Source organism: Pocillopora verrucosa, chromosome 8 (assembly GCF_036669915.1).
Source record: "Pocillopora verrucosa isolate sample1 chromosome 8, ASM3666991v2, whole genome shotgun sequence".
NCBI classification, from domain to species: domain Eukaryota; kingdom Metazoa; phylum Cnidaria; class Anthozoa; order Scleractinia; family Pocilloporidae; genus Pocillopora; species Pocillopora verrucosa.
The window spans coordinates 17,413,060-17,433,715 of record NC_089319.1 but is presented as its reverse complement, the minus strand read 5'-3'; the positions used below and the strand labels follow the sequence as shown (position 1 = coordinate 17,433,715).

The window sequence follows — 20,656 nt, the reverse complement described above, 5'->3', positions numbered from 1 at the left end:
ACAGAGAGCTAAAATTTGAAATATCATCTTTAGAAACTCTTTATTGTGGCGAGTTACCGTTATCAACTCAGTTTACAAAACAATTTTTCTTACACTCAGATCGCTCTTTCTACCCTAATTTTAACTCTATTTGGGTGTGAACCTTGTTAGAAAGGGGCTAAAGGTCTCTTTTTTAATTCCCCACACTGTTTCCTGTTGCAACAACAAGCAAGCTAGTAACTATCAGGTTAGCATGCCTGACGCCAGACCCGACCCTCTCTTCCCCTAATTTAAGAGAACTGAGTGTCTCCTTATCACTCATAGTAGTTGCTACACAACTCAGTGCAATTAGAACTTCGGTAGATTTTCATTGCATGATAAGGATGAACTGGTTACTTTATTTTTCAACGATTTACCCTCGTTTTTCTTGCGAGAATAATTGTACCTATTTGTGTGGGTATTTTTTTTTATCATCCTTTACCACACAGTTGCAGCAAAAACAAAAAAAGAAATAAGAACTGTAAACAAAAAGAAATAAGTAAAAAATCTTTCCAAGACAAGTGAGACAAGGCGCCATTCTTCTCGTCGCCAAAATGTCTCAAACTCCTTGAGCGAGTTGTCAACGAACAGATTCAGTCCTATTGTTATCTTATGGTAAGTACTGCCTCCAAACCTTGAGCGGAACTGTTCGGCTGAAAACAAAGCAAAATCACTTAGATTCCATAGAAACTTCGAATTGATCGTAGCATGATCTCGCAGCTAAACGGGCGTGGAAACGAATTTACGCTCAGCTTGCGTGAATGGTTTATCCCGCTGCTTTAGCTTGTGTGTTGGTGGGCTCGTATTCACGCGTTTCCCTACTTGAGTTATAAGATCTGTCTGTTGCTGACTTAAAAAAGGGAAAAAATAATCTCACAAAGCAGAGGGGACACAGGTACCTCAAGGGGCCCCTCCTTAGCTACGACTCTGGATTAGATTTTTATGCTTTGTGCTATGCAAAGTTTTCATAAAAGTACAATCGTGTATTTTCCAAAATCATGATTGGGATAGGCAAGCATACCTTCCTTTCTAAATTTCTCTACCGTCCTTTGGCGACGTTTCACAGAAGATCGTAAGAATACCAGCCACGCCATTCTGTCTAGTAGGTGGGTCTGCAATATGTGATAATAACACATATTCCATTCACACCAGCAAAACTCGTTTAGTTAAACCAGGTTTAACTGAATGAAAAAAACTGAATTTTCCATTAGTTTGAAGTATTCACGGACTTTTTATTTTAAAAGTGCTAAATTTTAAGTCGATAAACATCGGTCAAAGCAGCTTCTATGAAGAAAATAATATTCAACTGTCTTTAACAAAACAGCTATAAAACATATTTAAGCTTTGGTGTGAATGGGCTAATAGTCTTTATAACTGCGAATCAGATCAAAGAGATCACCATAAGTAAAATTTTTTTTAGAAACTGCAAAAGGGAAAAAATTATCTTTGGCATCTTACCTTGACCCAATCAGGCATTTCTATATGAACATTCATGTGATAGAAGGAAATGAGGAGACAAGAAACAGCGATAGCACAAACGCACTCGAACATTACAAAGTAAGAAAACTTGCAGAAAACAGGCAGATCTGGACTCTTAGGCATCCTATTTAATGCCTAAATAGATAAAAAAAAAAGTGAATCCATTTAAAGATAGATAATTTTAATAACTTAATCGCCCAAGATAGAATTTAGACCCAGGTCTCCTGAGTTAGCTCTGGTAACTAGTTCTATTCCTGGGTGGAAAGAGGCACTGCCAGGGTAAAGATTTTTGCTTTGCTCAAAAACACAGTCGTTAGACTCATTGATTATAATGATAATAATAATAATAATCATCATCATCATCATCATCATATCATCATCATCATAATCATAATAATAATCGTAATAATAATCATCGAAATATTTATCCAGGATAAGCCTTCAATGCAAAAGTACTGTTATCAACAAGGTCCAGCTGATTAGGAATTAAAAACTAAGAAATAGGAAATTATTATAAAAATATCTAAAAGATAGTACCTATTAAAACAAAAATACTCTAAAAACTGCTAAAAACTGTTGAAAATAACATAGAAATTGCAAGCAATAATCGTCCAGGACTGAACTTAAGGAGTCAGTCATTTTTTTATCGCTGATACCCCCAGAAGACTCTGTAATTTCCTTGTGATCCCACCCCCCCCCCCAACTGGCAGTTAATTGGCAGTCAATTTTCTTCAATCCCCCATTTATACTCTTCTCTGATCCCCCCTCTGTTTACCCTAAAAACCGTGTAATCCCCCCCAAAATCCCCCGACCCCCATCCCTCTGGGATAATTAATGACAGGTTCCTAAAAACCCAGTTCCCTTACACCAGAGTCCACGTTACAGCCTTCCCCACACTATGTCATACTTACCCTTAAATAATTGACCCACATGATGAAGAGAGTGTTGATACCAACACCAATTCTCTCCCCAGTCTCCGTCGGAAGGAGGAAAACGAGAAGTGTCAGCATTGCATTCGATAAACACGGCAAAAATAGGATCACAATGTAATACGTTGTGTGACGTCTCAGCTGCATGGTGAATGTCACGGAAGGACTTGTGTTAGTGTCGTTGTCATGCTGGTCAACAGCTGTATACAAAGGGACGTTTATCCTCGTAAATTTATTGCAAACTTGTTATTAAGTATGTCCGTTAAGGGAAAGCATTTTGTGTTGAGAGATCTTTGTTTTGAGATTTCCTTTGTTAAGTTGTAAATTTCGGTAGTCATTTGTAATTCGCCAGGGCGTCCGCGGTCTCATGCGTTCAGTTGTTTCTTAATTGAGTTCCATAAAACCTTTCCGCATTAACATATTCTCGCTGATAAAGTTTTGCCAAAACTCAGAAGGGTGAAGGAAAGTAAACTTTTGCTCGAACATCTAACTTAGTTGAAGAAAGAAAAGGAGTCACAAATTATTTTTGGTAAATCAAAGTACATCTCCCTTGATTGAGTAATTTGAGCCGATGGAACTTAGCATATGATTTCCTATCGCATTTAAAACATATAGATGATATCTTGAAAGGCTTAATTAACCAAAAGAGACCTTCTCGAATCGATCACTCTTCATTCCATGTTCAGGGCTTAAGGACGCTTTCAGTTAGCCATGTTGCTTGGTTAAGTTGTCATGGGAATCATAATAAACAAAACTTGTCAAATTCAACTGTAAAAAGAGGTTGTTTACCGCGGTATTCCATAACTGACCAACCAGCTGAGGACGCAAAAGCCTCCTTTGACTCGGCCAGTATTGATGATTTGACATCTGCTGAGAACTTCAGATCCTTGTTCGTGTACGCCCATGTTCCTGAATAAAAGGGGGGCAAGTATCTAAAGATAAGCTGCGTTGGTGGGAGAGAAGGGTAAGAGGCTAAGGCTCTAAAAGTCAGCTTTACAAACTCCTTACGGTGGCCACTATCAACTCAGATTAGAAAAACAAATTATCGTGTTCCTGAATGTTTGTTTATCAGTCTTAAAATCGTGTTTGCAAGGAGCAAGAATGTGAAATCTTAAAATTATTTTAGCGAGAAGCAAGAAAACGAAGGAGTTCAGCTGAACGTGGACTCACCGAATTTAGGGTTGCATCTTTGAATATCAAACGGATACATGGTCATGTCCATTAGGCACGAGATACTGAGGATTGTCGGCACGGCTATTTTGATTTGGCCGTCATATCGAATCTCGGCTAAGACGCTCAGACCATCGTCAGAACTTTCAAAAAGCGGGGCAAAACGTGACTCAAGCCTGTAAGTAAATTGTTTGAAAAGTGGGTAAAGACAACAATCTTGGTAAGAAGCACCTCTGGCTGGAGCTTATTCCCCAACTCCCCTCCTCCGGAAACCACAGAAAGACGCGATTAGGAATATTGCTACCCCCCCTGGATAGAAGCTGTGGGGGACGGTCTCATAGTAAGTGAGCTAGACTCCAGGTCGAGAAGTCTGGGTTCGTGGCCTGGCCGGGTCATTGTGCTGTATACTCACAGTGTATCTCTCCATCCAGGAGTACTGGAAAATTGTCAGGAAAGCCTGATGAAGTGCCTGAGGGTAACCTTGGGATGAACTGGCATTCCATACAGGGGGAGTGGTGATACTCCTTGTCACTTAATGCTATAGAAACTGGCATATTAAGCTCCGGCTTGAGCACAGACTTTACCTCTACTTGGATGGGTACTAATTCTTCAAAGATCCCCCCCCCAGCACTTTAGGAGGCTTCCCTGATAGTTCGCTGATAGCCATTCATACGCCTGGCTGGATTTAGGGAATGCGAGAGTCAAGTGTCTTATCCAAGAACAAAACGCTATGACCGGGCCAGGTTTCGCACCAGGACATCTCGACCCAGAATACAGCACTGTATTCGTTTTGTCCTCGCCTCTCCCAAACATTTTGAGTTTGAGTTTTCCAAACTCAGTAATGGACAATGAAGAAACGAGTGTTTTTACTCACGAGTTTAATAGTCCTACGGGTGGTGTCCAGATCGTATCTACTGGTATGTTAATACGCGTCAGGTTTCCATACTGCGAAGGACTCCAAATCAAGGACCGATCCTGCCAGGTCTGCAAAGCGTGCAAATAGTATGTTCCGAACGATATGCCAGCAAAGATAGATTTTTAATTGTTGATTACTCCATGGAAAAAAAGACAGACAGACACATGCACAGACAAGCGCATGATAAAACGGATTATCATATAGAAGAAGGGGTAAGCGGATAGGCCAAGGAGTCAATCTACAAAAAACGGAGAAAACCTGCGAGACAGACAGCTCAGAAAGAAGGACGGAGACAACTTGGACAAAGAGACAGACAACACTAGTTATGTAACGAGTTTAAAAACATATTTCTTGTCAAAATGTGGTAGAAATAAAAAAATTGGCACTGAGGCATAGCCGAGTGTGTCACTGATGTTCCTAGTGCATTTTGACGTTCTCTGTGAATGATCTATTACTGTGGAGACCCTCGCCAACATGATATCTACTTATTTTATAGAATAAAATCAAACAAGCAGAATAATGTTCATGGTGTCTTCATTTATGTGTCAGTCCTCAAAAAGATCATGAGCAGGAACAAGTTAGAGAAAATGATTTCCCATTATTTTCTCATTCAGCTTGTCATACAATTAAAATAAAGAGCACCCACTGACCAGTCTAAGCCAAAGGCTCATCCGCGCAAGCTGCTCAACCACATCCTGGAAAGACAATGAATGAAGACGAATTTCACATAACTGGGAAAATTCAAAACACATCAAAACTCTTTTAACAGAAGCTAAAGAAGGATGCCGTATTCCTCAAATAAGCGCCCGGGCGCTTATTTAAAATTTGGCAAAAAGCGGGGCGGGAAGGGGTCACTATACGCACAGAGGACAGGAATGGGTTTGTACCATCCTTCCTAAGAACATTTGCCACTCACAAAACAACAAGGAAGTCTTTAATCGAGCCTTAAACGTTATCTGGCACGAGGCACAATTTGTATCTTTTCAGAATAACTTAGAATCAAGGTATATCTTGCGTTGACCTCGCTAGATTTCACAATATCTAGTCTAAGAAACCATCATTTCTGTTTCTTGTTACTTTATTTCCTGATATTTTCTCTCAACTATCGGAAGGGAAGCACTGATGCAATTAGTGAAAGGGGTGTTTGAAGAACGGCGCCCCTAATTGCATTAGTGATCATGACAAACAAAACGACAGAAACAGCAAAAAAGAATTTCGCGCTTACCACTCTGAGCAATCTATATGGCTGAAGGCCCAGTGAAATCTCGAGTACTTGTGACGTATTCTCAACTGGTCTCACATCCGTATTATAGTCCTTCAGCAAATTTTCAACCAACAGTCGATCGAATGAGGCACATTGCAAACCTAAAGGGGTGATGTCTCTCTTGGAATGTTGGGATATAAATTACGCACGGTATGCTACCAGAAAGTGCGGTCAAATAGGGTTTTCCAATTTTTAGCAGAAATTCCGCGGAATTCGAGGCTGAACTTATTGATAAATAGAAGTTCAGTTAGAGCCAAACTGCCTGAGTTAAATGGCGAAACAACCACGAACACAAACATCATCACTTCTTTATTGGATATACTACCTGAGCGCGGAAGATTGGAGCGAACTTTTGATAAATTGGAAAACCCTATTGCTTTGTACAATTGTAATTATGTGTATTTTTTGCAAATTACAATAGATTACATGAAATGTTTTTGCCGCCTGGCACTTAAAATTACATTCATTAAATGGATTGCCAACTTTGGCAGCAGGTATCAATTTTAGTTTGTTTTCAACACAGGGTGTTTTTACGGGTGACTAGCTTGTTGTTGGTTTAATTTTAAAAATACCCAAACAGGACAAGCTACGATGTTTACAAAAATATTGTTAAATGGTGGCATGTGTAGAAAAATGCAGATTCAAAAACTTTGGATGCACGATTGATCATTGCTATGGAGAAAGTGCTTTGTATCTACAACCTTGAATGGATGTACACAATGTACTAGTATCTGAAAAAATCGATTAGCTTTTAAGTGATCAAGAAGATTTCCTGAACCGTTCACATAACTTCACAGAATACTTTTTTCCTCATATGAGATATGAAAATTTTGAAATTTGCTTCTAAGGAAATATTTTGTATTATTGTCACTGGTCAGCACATACATTCAGTTCAGTATTACGAGGCTTCCCAATTTCATTTCTTTACATTGCAGGTAGTTCTCTGCTTACCTTGAAAAAAGGCTGAAAGTATTATTGCGACAGTCGCGATCGTAGAAGACATGATAAATCTTCATTACCTTAGAGTATTACCATGAAGTAACAATAGAAACGCATCGATGAATAATATGAACAAAAAGTACGAAAATATTTCACCATTTTCCAGTTTTCCGTACTAACAGCGTGAGGCAAACTCGCAGCCTGAATTAATAAGCTGACGGTGTCGTTTCTGTTTTATTACAACCTCAGCAAGTTATTAATCAATTATTAACGATAGACTTGCGCGTTTGTGTCAGGTCTTTGGAGAATCAAGTCCAGCGAACGATAAATCTGCTTATTACTCATGTAACGACCAACAAAACCCCGATGGAAAGACCACAGAGTTTTCCGGTGACTCCTTCATCTTTGTTACACAGGATATAAAAGCATATCAATCGAGATGTGAGGAGGCCCAAACCGTGAGTCTATGGACTACAACTCCTTTATTTTCCGTGGTGACATTTTCCTTATTATAGTCTTTCGAGAGAAATGCTGAACGAACCACATTGCACTAAACCTAATTTTTTTAGCACAGTCTACCAAGAAGACGATCCTTAGAAAGTGTGGAGGAGGAAGAATGGAATTCCATGCTCCTCCATATTCCTTATCAAGTCGTTTCTTCAAATTGCAACTGATGCTTCAAGTTAGAGTAGCCTCTTACCTTGACACTAGGCAGGAAGTGCTGAAGTGATCTTCATGGTTGAATGTCCTTATTATAACAGCTAATTAACCCAATCTCCCCTTCGCGTGTATTTCCGAACGAGGGACAAAACAAATCACTCCATTAGTGCCCATATTTTGGTTCAAAGAGGAGATTGCCTCAGAATCTCAATTTCAATCTCGTTTTCATTTCAGGGGAGAAGAAGGAAAAATGATAGAACTAATGATAACAAAAAAACACAAGGGATAGTCTTCACCAGTATATACCACACAGACGAATTGCGCTGTTCGAGCGCGTTGATTGGCTGGTTCAGAATTTCGAAGTAATTAGCAAGGACTATTTACCTCCAAGTGTTGCGTGTCAATCTAATTTCTGACCATTTTTTGTATATCAACAGAAATAAACCAATTTTTGTTTGAGGTAGGACACATACTAAAATAATTATCCACCTCAGTGTCGATGAAAGTAGTGAATATTTCACTTACCGCTTCGCGGCTCGGTTAATATTCACCACTATTCACCTCTACTTCGCTGAATAATTGTTAAATGTGGACAAAAGTACGCTAAGCATTAACCTGGGTGTGCATGTGTGTTTATAGTCTGTAGGTCTTTTCCACACGTTATGTCGCGTGGGTGGAAATAAGCTCTACAAAACAGATTGCAAAAAATATGGTTATATATAATTGTTTTATTCATGAAATAAACTCGAAAGAAAATTTCAATTCCATTGGAATAAATTTAAGACCTTCCCATTTGATTATATCAAGTTAAAAGAAAGTTGACACATATTGGATAATAATATTTTTACTTTAGAAAATAACAAAAATAATGTAATGTTATATCATTTGCTTGTGAGAGAATTTCACAAAACGAGGTTATAGTTTCAATAAATTAATCTCCCTTATGATTGCCTCTCCAAATCATTTCACTTGACCATATCCACTGATTTCCTTTAACAAAATTGACGTTCATCCGGTGCAACAACTGTAAACACAGTCAACAGACATTGCAAAACCTTGTAAATGACGAAACAAACTGGTGCACATTTGTAATTGAACTCATGCCTATCTGTCAGTACCAGTGGTTGACTCATCCAGTGACGGAAATGAAACGTAGGTTTATACTTCCGGTTTTACCAGTTTGATGAATTCTGTGGAATACAAAACATAAAGAGAGATTATTACGGAACCGAGGAGGTGTCTGAATCTCAGAAAAGGGATAATTTAATTTTCCTTTAATTCACTTTTAATGCTTTTAATTTTCTGAATACAAAAGATATTATAAAATTCTTTTCAAAACGCTTGACCCGAACAGACTCTTAGCTACCTACAATCCGCGACGAAATAGTTGGTATGTTCCATTTAGAGTACAGTATACAGGTGTAACGTAACATTTCTATCCCTAATATCCTTACTCTACCCCTGTGCAACGTTTAAACTTGCCAGGGTACTTAAGACTTATTGTGCAAGATATACCATGACGATTTTTCAACATGTTGCAGCATGGAACCTCGTCGAGCAAACTGTTAAACGAATTAACACTCTATTACCTTCAAAGGTGATTTTTCGTTTCCGACTTTCCTGAGAATCTTGTAATATCTCGTTGATGTCTTGTTCTGGAATGCTTTCCCCCATGTGCCGCATCACGTAACGAATCTCGTTAGAGAATATGTATCCCTTGTCGTCACCGTCAAAAGTTCTGAATGCTTCCAAGAGCTCCTTCTCGTCCAGCGTGTTGTTGTTTTGATTAATCATCATGTTCACAAACTCGCCAAAATCCACCACACCATTTCCTTTTTTCAATTGAGGGAAAAATGATGGTTAGCCAGCCTCGTTTGAATAGTAAAAGACGATCTAATTGCGTATCCGAGAGTATCTTTCCGCGAGGTGATAAGTATTGACAGAGCTCTTTTCCAATGAGTGTCGTAAAACAAAAATAATTACAACGACTCATCAGAAGAAAAGGGAACTGCCTTTGAGAGCCCACGAGAAATCGAAGGAAAAACAGCCAAACCACCTAAAGCGCGGGAAAACGCCGGCGACCAAGCTGTGGTTGGTTTTAGTTTTGTATCTGATTGTTCAAGAGAATAGCACAAGTTTTCTGGACCAATCACAGTACAAAGTAAAGGAATACCAATGCAATCTCGGATTACTTTCGACATTCGATGTAGGACCGTGACTGAGTGGAGCACGAGTGACCCTTACATCAACTCTTATTAGCAAATTATTGTGTCAATAACGAATGCGAGCAACCAAGATACGAAATATTTGATGCTACCCCAGCCAAATTAAGTAATTGGTAAACCTAACGAACCAATCATGTTCAGAGTTTTTGTTATAAACTCAAAAACGTTTTTGAAACTATGAACAGATATGAAAGCCGAATAGCTCGTGGATTGTTAGGAAAAACAGTAGATAAACTATGAGCAGCTGTTTTATAAGCAGGTATAAGGATTCAGTCTACTAGTTAGTATCCATAAAAAAGACCTTCAGGAGGTAAAATGCTTCTTAAAGGGCACCATGTTCTTATTTTACATACATAAGGATGATTCGTCAACAATTTGAGCTGCATCTAACCTGGTAAGTTTTCCTCGACAAGCGGAGTTCAACTTGCCAGAGACAACTTTATTTCGAAAATAGCTTGGTTTTGTCAACTGAGTTGATCGATCAGTGTAAATTGGCCATCGTAAAGATTTTCTAAAGCTGATGTTTTCAGTGAGCGTTAGCCCATCCTTAGAGCAAAAGACGAAGGGCTAGCGCTTGAAATGTAGACAAATTCAAATTATGTCAGTGTAATACCCTCCCCCAGCCCCCCTCCACCGATTTAACACAGAAAATTACCCCCATCAATTATTTGCCATGAAAAGTTTACCTTACCGTCATAATCTACTTCATTGACCATATCCTGGAGCTCGGTTTCCGTGGGGTTTTGCCCGAGGGATCTCATTATGGCCCCCAACTCACGGGTTGTTATATAACCATTGCCATCTTTATCGAAAAACTTGAACGCATCTCGGTATTCTGGGAAACGTAAGAAAATATAAGAAAAAAGATCAGTCAATAATTTTTGTGGTCGAAGTGCACTGAATGTAGCTGCTCAAGCTAGTTTGTAAGCACTCCACTCTGCATATAATTCCAACCACAGAAAACATGGTAGAAAATCCTATATACCGGTAAAAGGAAAATTTAAATGTAATTCAAAATACATAGCAGACTGTGTCGCTAGTCATCATATGTAACTAATTTATGACTACTGTCAGGTAAACGAATAGAGTTTAAGAGCCAATAGTTAAGACACATACACGGGTTTTGACTACAACTTGAAATTGATCAGTTCCGTCGCAAACACCTGACCTCTAGCAAAGACAAAATAATCACCTTCTGAACTTATAATCTGCGAAAGACAAGCCTTTTCCGCTCGCAAGTTCAAGAATCGGAATCCGATTTCATAAAATGTTTCCATGAAATTTATCTTCTGATAGTTTATTTAGTCCTTAGATTTGAGACACCTAAAACGTTTACTAAAAATGTCTCGGCAAACATACAATCTACATCCTTTTCTTCGATGTTTACCAGTCAACTAACGATGAAGGACCGTGTTTATAATATATATGATCGTGTATTAATCTGGTGACCCTTGTGACTCGTTTCTAACCTATGAAATACGGTTACAGATCGCTAAAAACATGTAATACTTTTTTTCAGACGTTTTTTTGGGCAGGAGAAACCTGTCAGGTGCAGTAAAGCCTATCCAAACATCAGATGAGGTATCTATTATAGTATTCTCAAAGCATTATTAGCATACCAGGGTATTTCGTGCGAATTCAACAAATTCCGTCTTCAAGAAACATATTCGTTTTCTGTTGTTATGCTAACTCTGGCTTAAAGTAGTAAATAGTAATTGTGATTATTCAAAATCTGTAAAGCGTCGTTAGATCTCAGAATGTACCTTCAATCTGTTCCTCTGTAAGTTTATCCTGCAAATAAACGGAAAAAGATACATGGTCAGAAAAATCAAATGGGATGCGCAGATAAATATGCGAGGACAAAGCAGACGAATTATAAGCGGTGATTACTCCCCTCGTAATCTGTAGGAAAAAAAATGAATAAATTACATTGATCTTTTTTCCAAATTTTCCCCTCGTTTCAGACAAAATGTTTTAAAATGAGTTTCATCGGGTGACATCTGGAATATTGATCTACCTCAATTTCCATTTCAGAGCCTTACGGTTGAAATTTCTCGCCTTTATGTCGATGCTTTTCTGAACTAAAATTCTTGCTGTTTGTCAAACCGATAGCGATCGCAATTGCATGCGCTTTTCCTCTGTCTTAGCCAAAATCTAGGAAATCGAATTGAATAATGAAGAAAGTTCTTCCTGTGTACTTTGGAAAATCTATTTATAGTGCCTACTTTCACATGCGTAGTATTATTTGTAGATAAACAAATTATTTTGTAGCTTCGCTTCTTGGTCAGGCAGGGCAACAAGCGTTTCAAAAAGCGAAAAAGAAAAAAAAAATTCAAATTGTTGTTACATAGGTCATAATTTTGAGCGAATGATCATTTTAAGCAGCCTGTTTGGTATTATCCAGCTTGAGTTTTTGTCTTAGCTCGGCAGGAAAATCATTTTAAATCTAAATTTCATTCTGCACTGAAAAATCAGCAAAATATTTTTGTCAAAACCTTGAAAAGAAGACGATTTATGTTATTGATTCTATCTGAAGCTTATCTTCTTAGCGTTTGAAACGGGACCGATAGATTCTAAGTTATCTTATGTATAATCGGCTCTTTAGAGATCGCGCATTTAACCTGATCGGACAGCAAGGCCGCTCAGAGACAGGCGGTGTATTTGAAAAGTTTGCCAATTAGATAAGAAAAACAAAAAATATAATAATAAAAGACGGCTAAGAATCCTATCAAGAAATTACAGTGAACCACATGGCGTTATTCCACCGGGCTAATTTTGCAATATTTAATTTTGCGCAGAAGTTTCCCAGCGGATGTTCATTGAATTTCAAAGCTATGGCGCTTTTCTGCATAAAACGCTTATACGTTTATTCATCAAAGTGACCTTATGCCGGAGGGGGGGGGGGGGGGGTGGGAAGGGTACTCCTAGATATTTGTCTCGAGTGAGTAATCCTGTTTCTGAAGTTTTCATTCTCTTCTTGAAATCAAAAGCAATACTTGCAAGAAGGAAAAGGTTTCCTACCTACCTCCCGTACTGCTTTATTTATTCCAATTATAGAAACAATTATAAATTTGCGATGCAAGAGCCCAGTTAGACCTTGTAATGACTTCCGATTGAATTCTGGTCAAGTAAACAATGCATCGAACAGGAAAAATATCTTCGTCTGAAAACAATGACCAATTACAGAAAAAAAATACACAAAACACAATTATCCTATCTCCGACCAAAATCATCAAAACCCTTTATCGCTGCATAAGGACATTTTGCCTTCTTTAAGGGTTAAATCTTACCATACCCTTGCCCCCCTCTTTTTTAGTCCTATGCCCCCTGCCTCCGCCCCCAGCGTTCCTGCTCAAAGGTCTTGCATGTTTATCTAGTTTGAGTCACTTATTTTAGCAGGTGATTTTCTAAAATTGTTATTCTTCGACAAAAAATTGATGACAGTTAATTTGAATATCACCCCGAATCCATTTCGCAGAGACAATCCTTGTGACAATATTTATTTCAAAATGACCAGCATTTCAATCTTTGTGCTGTACAAAATGTAATGAAAGCGTCGAGTTTGCAAAGAGGTTTGACATGTTTTCAGACCAACGGAAATGGAATAAAATTAAACTGTGTACAAAATATACATCTATTCTAGTATCGCTTTTTTGAGGAGTTTATGATGCTAGTGCACCAGATACAAATTTTTCACCGAAGATTTTTCGCTCCCAACGACAAGGGGGCTGAAAAGAACAGTACTTTTTAGCATTTAATTCTTTTAGTCAGTTATTCAAGGCTAACCATACAGCTAGTTAAATTTACAACCAAAATTCCTTCCTCTCCCGAGTTTTTGTTCGTGAAAAATTTTAAATCCAGTCATATGTGTCGTAACCGAATAGTTCCTTTCAAAGATTTCCCCATTTCCTCTTTCAACAACCATATCATGCATCACGTGAGGTGAAGTGAAAGTTTATACAATAGTATGAAGTTAAGTCTGACAAAGCCAGGTAGAAAAGGCGAAATCAATTTTCACCAATGAAGTAACACTGGTATCAAGTAAACATCGAGATTTACAAGCAATTCCAATTTCCATAAAACATTACAAGAAATTTGCCATGGACTTGTGACACATTAACTTCCGTGTTTACGAAAGGAACTACTGTTCGTTTATTTGCCATCGTGAAAACAGCGTAAGTAACGCAAAGAGTCAGTCAGGAAGCCTCAAATGATATTAAGTCAATCATGATGTACGCTGGCTTAGGATCAGGGTTTTGAAACTTAGGCAATATGGATCAAATGTTCGCTTCAAATAACTAGACCGAAAAAAAAAATATGCAATTGCGCTTTCATGGGAAGCCGGAATTTATTAGAATTCAAGAAAGAACGCCAATTAGTTGTTCTTTGTTGATGTTGAAGTTAATTTTCACGAGCAAATAAACTGATAGATTTAAGATTGCCATTAAAATGAAGACACAGTTAGTTTCGCCAAATTTCTTTGAATTTTGGTTCGATTTAGTTATTTCAATGTTTAAATTTGTTGAAATGTTTTGATTTTTTATTTATTTGCACGTCTGTTTCAGACAATTTTTAACAAAGAAACCGGAATTTTTTGCTGTAAACATATTTTTTCCTCAGGGAAGTTTTAATTTTAGCATATGTAGTTAGAAAATATCTGGGACTGCTTTCGTGCTGCAAGATAAACTTGTATAGGATCGAGCAGGCGTGTAAAAAAATGAGTTCTGGCGGCATTCAATCTGGTTACACTGTCTTATGAATGCTATTTAAAAGCAACTCTCGGCTCTCCGTCCACTTTATCTTGGGAGAAAGCAATTATTTTTTTCCATTTAAGCATACAAAAAAGTATTAAGAGGGAACTATTTTCGTCTTTAATTTCAACTTTCCGAGTTAGAGTCGCGGTGAGAGGTCTTATTTACAGTTTTTTCCTCTAACGACTAAAAATAAAAAGAGCTTGTGTTTTCTTTGCCAGGTTCCAGAAACCTCCCTGACTTCTCTACGCTAGAGAAAGCTTGTAATTTGACGTTTACTTCTTAAGCACTCTATCGGAAATGAAATAATCGAAGTCGTTATTTTTGAAGTTGAAATGCGCTTAAGGCTTATAATTCTGTTCCTAAGATAAACGTCGAAAAAGCCTCGAGGCTCTTCGACGGATGTTACTTTCTTCTTAGCAAAACTGAAAATTTTTTAGTGATTGCCTTGTTTTGATTCAGTTTGCAATTCTGCAGAAAAGAAGATATTCTCTTAACAAACATTGTATTCTTAGTTCAAGCGAAAAGTAAAGAAATATTTCAAAGACGTATTGTTCGTATGACATCTAGAACATATTGTAGATATTGCGTTTAGATTCCAAGAACGCAAACTTAGGAGGCAACGCTGATTTTACAAAAATATGATATACCTCAATTTCCAGCCTTCGCTCTCTAGTTGACATTTTTAAAGTCAGTCAAATGTACTTGCGAAGAGTCGTAAAAAGTATTCTCCTACAGGGCTTGTGCAGCTTGCGTCGCGCAGGGACTGATCCAATCTACAACACACTTTGAGGATTTGGTTTCAAAATGATTTAATTAATCCTTCAACCTCAATGAAGACCGAAAAGAGGGACAAAATGCAAATAAATGAAAGTCAGTCTGTTTAGAGGGTTTTTGTTCCGAAGTCTTGATCAATGTTGTTAGATGAAAATTAGTGGGGTGACACAATAAATCTAATTCAATCTTGACACCAATGCGTAGAATTGGAGTGCTCCATCTGATTTCAGTCCGATGCGTGCGGTTGCTGTTATTATTGTGTTTTCATTTCCAATCAGGTTTTTTTTTCCAGCCAAGTTTTTGGATTTGATAAGAGCCCTTTGCTAAATGTACTTCGTCTTGAAATTCCTCGTTGTATTTGCTTGAAGTAGGTTAGGAAACCCGCACATTAATGTCACGATGTTCTCAAAATCACTCATCGTCGAATGTTTGTCTTTCAAAATGACATTTCACATCGAGCGTTCGTAATAACACTACTCTATATGGCAAATTACATACTCTGGCTTTCAAAGTAAAAATTCGGACCTGCTTTGTGAGAAAATTTGTTTCTTTTTCTAAATATTTTACCGATATAACTAAAGATAAAAAAATTATTGACTGCTCGAAGATTTTGGCGTTAATACCACAGTGTTACGACCTTTTTTTACATTCATTAGCATTCATAGCCGAGCGAATTTCGAGTTACGATGAAAAGGTTTTTGAGTTTTTAATCAAATTTTTACCATGACAATTTCGGATTAAGGTCAAAATTTACTAAGGTAATTTTATATTACAATTCTCTCTCAACCCCGAATATCTTTTGTACATTTTCAGATGAATATTCATATCGTGTTTAGATGTCCTGAAGTCTTAAAAGATTTAACTGTCAGGAGTTTAGACTAGCAAAAATAGTCTAGACCTAATTTTTTTACGGGAATCCCTCAATTCAGAATCTCATTTTAAAAACACTGTTCATTTACTATAAATCGCTAATTTTCTTCGAGTTTGTTATTCTCCTTGCGTGTGTTAATTGTTAATAGATTTGCCGACAATATTTTCTGTGACCGACCACAGAGCAAATCACCTACCATGATAAATTATGTTCCAAAATTCAGTTATTCTTTGACGCGGTGTGGTTGAAAATTTTTCGTGAACTCGTCGCTTTTAGATAATTCTGTTACCAATATCATCTATAGTGTCCCAGCCTGTGGTTTCTTCTAGTTTATTCGATTACTTGCAAACCACTAAACACATAATTTATGCTCTCTAAACAATAAAAAGTATTTTACCCACCAATCACGATAGAGCTATCTAATTGGTCATTTCACCATGGCCAGAGTTTTCTGTTATTAATTTTTTCATGTCTGGGATTCGACCATTCACCAGCTTAAAAACTTAAGCAAAGCTCATTATTTCTGTTTGCTATTTAAGATGCTGTATCGGTTAGAAAGTGCAGGTATCTGGAACTGAATCGTTCGAAATCCTGGTTAACGTTTGGTATCAGATGCTGTTGGTCGAATGCGGCGGAAACAAATGACATTTTCATTAACAAAATGACAATACAAGAATATTAGAAAGTAAGGCCACTTTAGCGCTTTTATGAGATTGTTACCTGTTTCTTATTTCGGAATCAATTCAAATTTGCCTGCGATTTGATTTACGTTATCGGAAACGGTGTTATTAAAATTCACAAAGCCTCTTCCATAATAGACTTTCTTTCATGGGTTTCAAAACATGAACCTCACCAGGAGGAAGAAAAACCGCAGCTTTCTTAATTTCTTTGTTAGAAGATCAGAATATTCATGTAGCAGGGGACAAAAGAAAATGAAAAAAGTTAGGATCTGTTTTCAAGTTTGAGGTGTTTATTCACCAGTTACAGATATCGCAAATTACACCCTCACCACCAAGAAACCACGAAGCTTTTCATAATCAAGAAATTCTTCAATTCATGCATTATTGATTCGGCGAAAATTAATAGTTTAATGCATTTTAAAGGGATTATTTGCGCTGAAGAAAAACCACAAATTATTTATTAGCTCGTTACAATCCCGAAAGGTGCATCATACCTAGAAATCTTATGAAAGTTCTCGAATTAAATTGGATGTTTCCCCTCATCTCCTTCACACCGATTACGCATCAAAACAAGGAGCAAGGAAAGTTGAATTTGAAAAGATTAAATTACTATTAGACTACGTCTCAGAATGTTATAGAATTATAATAAACTGCGTCTCAAAAGGTTTGAGATTACAGTAACCTGCGTTTCAGAATGTTACTTTTTCAATGCACGGTCCATTTAAATTACTGCGGCAAAAAACAATACAATTTACGTCAATTAAGGCTCATTAAGTTATGCCGTAAACTAAAACCTGAATACATTTCAGGAGAACTTCAAAATGATCACCATATAGAATTGATTCGATATCAGCATCTGACATAATACAGAAAAGTCTGTGTTACACCCTGATTCACTGAATCACCGAAAAATTTTCGAAGCCTCGTTTTCATAAAAGTAACCTTATTTTCTCAAGACTTTTTTTCCGTGAAAACTGTTTCCCTAGCCATGCAGGTAGATGGTGAAACTGGGTTTCAGTTCCTTTTTGGCTATTCATCATTTCAACAATCTACATCCGGCCTTCTTCGTTTTTTATATATTTTTCAAAACAAGCCCACATCATTTGTCCCGCACTTAAGATAGTTGCTCCCAATTTGTTTACCTGTCATCTCTGTTTTCAGTGAATAGTTACATGCGAGACATTCCTTCCTTGCGTGTTTCTTTTTTGGTATAGTAGTTTCATGAAATATTAATGATTCTAAAACTAATTGTTTCAGACTATAATCAAGAAAAATAAGTAATAAATTTCCAAAATTGATAATCTCATGGGTTAGGTGAGTGTTGGTCCTGAGATCATTTCATTTCTTGTCTTATCGCGCAAATTCAAAAGATATTTAAAGAATGTTCTAGTTTCGGACTTCAATATTAACGTAAAATAGAATATTATTTTTGTATTCTTCAAATTCACCTGCTCTGAGCTTATATAAGGGCCTCAGCTGCATGAAACAAGGCGGCTTTACAAAAACATCAGATGAACTCAGATGAATTTTAAAATTCACCTACATATTGCAAGTGAGACGTTAAATGCCAAAATATTATTTTGCACATCCACAGTTTCGCACTAGAGTTTTGTCAGAGTTAAGAAAAATATTTCGCGGTTCCCTGCCCTTATAGCTTTTTTAGCTCAAGGCGGGAGGTAAAATCGTTTTTTTTAATTTGGTGACTCGACTCACGTTGCATTGGACGACTGCCTTCATAAATGATCGTAAAAGTTTCTTCGCGTATACAACTTCTTGAAATCTGTCCCAAGACTAACTTGGTTGAAGCGGGATGGCGTTTGGTGTGTAACTTTGATTGAAACATTTTCAGCCGATGATTCATGCATGTCCTGGATTAATCGAAAGATCTACAACCAAAATATTTTTCTATTGTTCGGAAACAGGGGAAATGGAATACGTAACCGGCGCAGCAGCTATAAGGTTTCAGGAAGAGCGTTTGATATGACGATTGTAAGTCGAAATACCCGTCGAAAGATCTTTATATTCTTGTTTGCAATAATCTACGCACTTATTTTCTTCGAAGTCGGAATCATTTACCAGGAAAATTACGGTAAGAAGACAAACAGAACGTCAGAAATTTGGCGAAGAAGGGAGCTTGAGATCGACTTCCATTATAGACCAGATGTTCTTATCGAATCCGTGTCAAGAGGCGAGGAAATCACAAAGACTGCCCTTGATGACAGTTTGCGTGCAATCGTAAAAACGACACGGCCATCATATTCGGTCAACAAGAGAAAATATCCCAGGCAAGGAGACTCAGATATTTTGGAATTTTGAATCATTTTGATACTGAATTTCAGCGACCGGAAATGCTAGATCCTAGGGACATCAGAATCAACTTGTCATCGTGCAGTTTTGGCACATCTCCTAACATACGTGATTCTGTATGATACATGCCATTTAACCTCTAATGTGAATTGTAGAAAGACTTATTTCGACCTCTGAATAATTACAACGAGACTTTTTTCAGCGTTTGAAAAACTCGGTTCAACCACGGCACTGTTTAGTACTCTACATACTTCATGGACCATAAACTTAACAGCAAAACATCTCTGTTGAGAAACTGCCGGAAAAGACCTGAGACGAGATGGGGAAGGTGTCTGTTAAAGAAGGGATAGTTGCGACTTCATAGTGCCAGGCTCCCTTAAAGTCGGTCGATCAAAACTTATCCATGCTCAATAAAAACAAAATCGGAATAATGTGCGTATTTAACTTTTCTTAAGTAGATTCAACCGAAATACTCGTTCATGAAACTGGTGTTCATTAAGAAGACAACGGGCTTCTCATTTGGCGTCTTATCTCTTTTGGCAAATTGAAATCACCGCTTATCAGTCAAGGCAAGTTTGCACAGCATGTTTTTGTTGAATTGAGCAACACACAGCATGCAACAATCTTCAACTGTCTCTACAATTGTTATCGATATGCAAATTAATATCGATATAAATATCACCATGAATTTGCCCAACTGCGATGCGTTCATCAGTGGAAAGTAATGCAATAGAACGAAAACCAACCAGGTAATCTTCGCTAGATATTTTTCAGCTAATAAACAATAAACCAAGTGAAAAATAACCTGCATTTTATGGTTAGTTAATTCCCCCAAACAGATCACGTATAACGTCATTGAAAGAAACCCTTTAACTTTGAATCAACGTTTGTTTATTTCAAAACCTTCGGTGATACTCGGCTGAGAATTACTCACACTCCTCTTTTTGACAGAAGCAATTCTGATTTAGCATACGAGCTCATCTCTTTTGACTATGACAGTCAGTGCTTTCTTTGTGTTCGTTGATAGTGAACAAGGCGGAGAAAACTGCATTGCAAGTGAAATATAACAACAAAGTGACCCTAAGGCCGTGTTTTATCTCTCTTATTCAACCCACCTTAGACAATAAGACATTATATTCAAGCGGTAAGATTATAAATGATAGCAAGAGTCCCTACCGAGATTTTAGGATCATGAATCCTCAATTTCCCCATGTCATCGAATATAACATTTCTTCCAAAACCTGGATTTAACAAACTGCAACAACGGAAGCAAAATATGAAAAACCTGGCCAAGTAGGCGTGAAAAAAGGCTGGGTTTATTTCAAAAGGACAATCAAATTTGCCTCTGAAATAAAAAAAACGTCTTTATTAGGCAAATGAACACTTTTGTCTGAAGAGAAACCAATTTCCTAACAGCTGAAAACATAAGTTGCTCCAGATAAAAAAAATACACGAAGTTTTTCTTGACTGAGAGCACGACTCTTAACTTGTGTTTTCTCAGTCTGATTCTACAAAGCTCAACAGAAATGATTTGAGTTCTAGACTAGATTTTGCGCAGAAAAAAACGTGAAATTATTCGTAAATTTGTATTCATTCATTTCGTGTTTTGTCGTTATATTGGGCGACTCTAATAATTCATGCACGGACTTCATTCGTGAACTGTCTTTTCG

The 20,656-nt window shown here is 37.4% G+C and overlaps 2 protein-coding genes across 5 annotated transcripts; both read right to left on the bottom strand.

Annotated features, from left to right (window-relative positions):
* Positions 1–39: 39 nt before the first annotated feature.
* Positions 40–6,903, bottom strand: LOC131776651 (neuronal acetylcholine receptor subunit alpha-5-like). The gene is made up of 10 exons (XM_059092868.2): positions 6,728–6,903; positions 5,738–5,877; positions 5,163–5,207; positions 4,471–4,580; positions 3,597–3,772; positions 3,216–3,335; positions 2,409–2,626; positions 1,477–1,632; positions 1,040–1,130; positions 40–671 (listed from the first exon to the last, which is right to left on the bottom strand). Exons 1-10 carry the CDS (start codon positions 6,777–6,779, stop codon positions 457–459), a joined length of 1,323 nt encoding a protein of 440 aa, XP_058948851.2. The 5' UTR covers positions 6,780–6,903; the 3' UTR covers positions 40–456.
* A 1,203-nt stretch (positions 6,904–8,106) lies between these two features.
* Positions 8,107–20,232, bottom strand: LOC131776687 (calmodulin). 4 transcript variants are annotated; one of them, XM_059092909.2, is made up of 5 exons: positions 20,163–20,232; positions 11,364–11,391; positions 10,292–10,435; positions 8,965–9,207; positions 8,107–8,565 (listed from the first exon to the last, which is right to left on the bottom strand). In XM_059092909.2, exons 1-5 carry the CDS (start codon positions 20,196–20,198, stop codon positions 8,534–8,536), a joined length of 483 nt encoding a protein of 160 aa, XP_058948892.1. In that variant the 5' UTR covers positions 20,199–20,232; the 3' UTR covers positions 8,107–8,533. The 4 variants fall into 4 exon arrangements, with proteins under 4 accessions (XP_058948892.1, XP_058948896.1, XP_058948893.1 ...); XM_059092913.2 differs by lacking the exon at positions 20,163–20,232 and adding an exon at positions 16,196–16,335; XM_059092910.2 differs by lacking the exon at positions 20,163–20,232 and adding an exon at positions 15,002–15,122.
* Between the last annotated feature and the right edge of the window lie 424 nt (positions 20,233–20,656).

Excerpts from the sequence above, each read along its gene's own strand:
- LOC131776651 (XM_059092868.2), bottom strand. The coding sequence starts at position 6,779 with ATGTCTTCTACGATCGCGACTGTCGCAATAATACTTTCAGCCTTTTTT. Across the intron at positions 5,208-5,737 it reads CATATAGATTGCTCAGAGTG|GATGTGGTTGAGCAGCTTGC; the intron begins GTAAGCGCGAAA and ends TTGTCTTTCCAG. Across the intron at positions 3,773-4,470 it reads CCCGTAGGACTATTAAACTC|GCTTGAGTCACGTTTTGCCC; the intron begins GTGAGTAAAAAC and ends ATTTACTTACAG.
- LOC131776687 (XM_059092909.2), bottom strand. The coding sequence starts at position 20,198 with ATGGGGAAATTGAGGATTCATGATCCTAAAATCTCG. Across the intron at positions 10,436-11,363 it reads TACAGAGGAACAGATTGAAG|AATACCGAGATGCGTTCAAG; the intron begins GTACATTCTGAG and ends TACGTTTCCCAG. Across the intron at positions 9,208-10,291 it reads CAATGAAGTAGATTATGACG|GAAATGGTGTGGTGGATTTT; the intron begins GTAAGGTAAACT and ends AATTGAAAAAAG.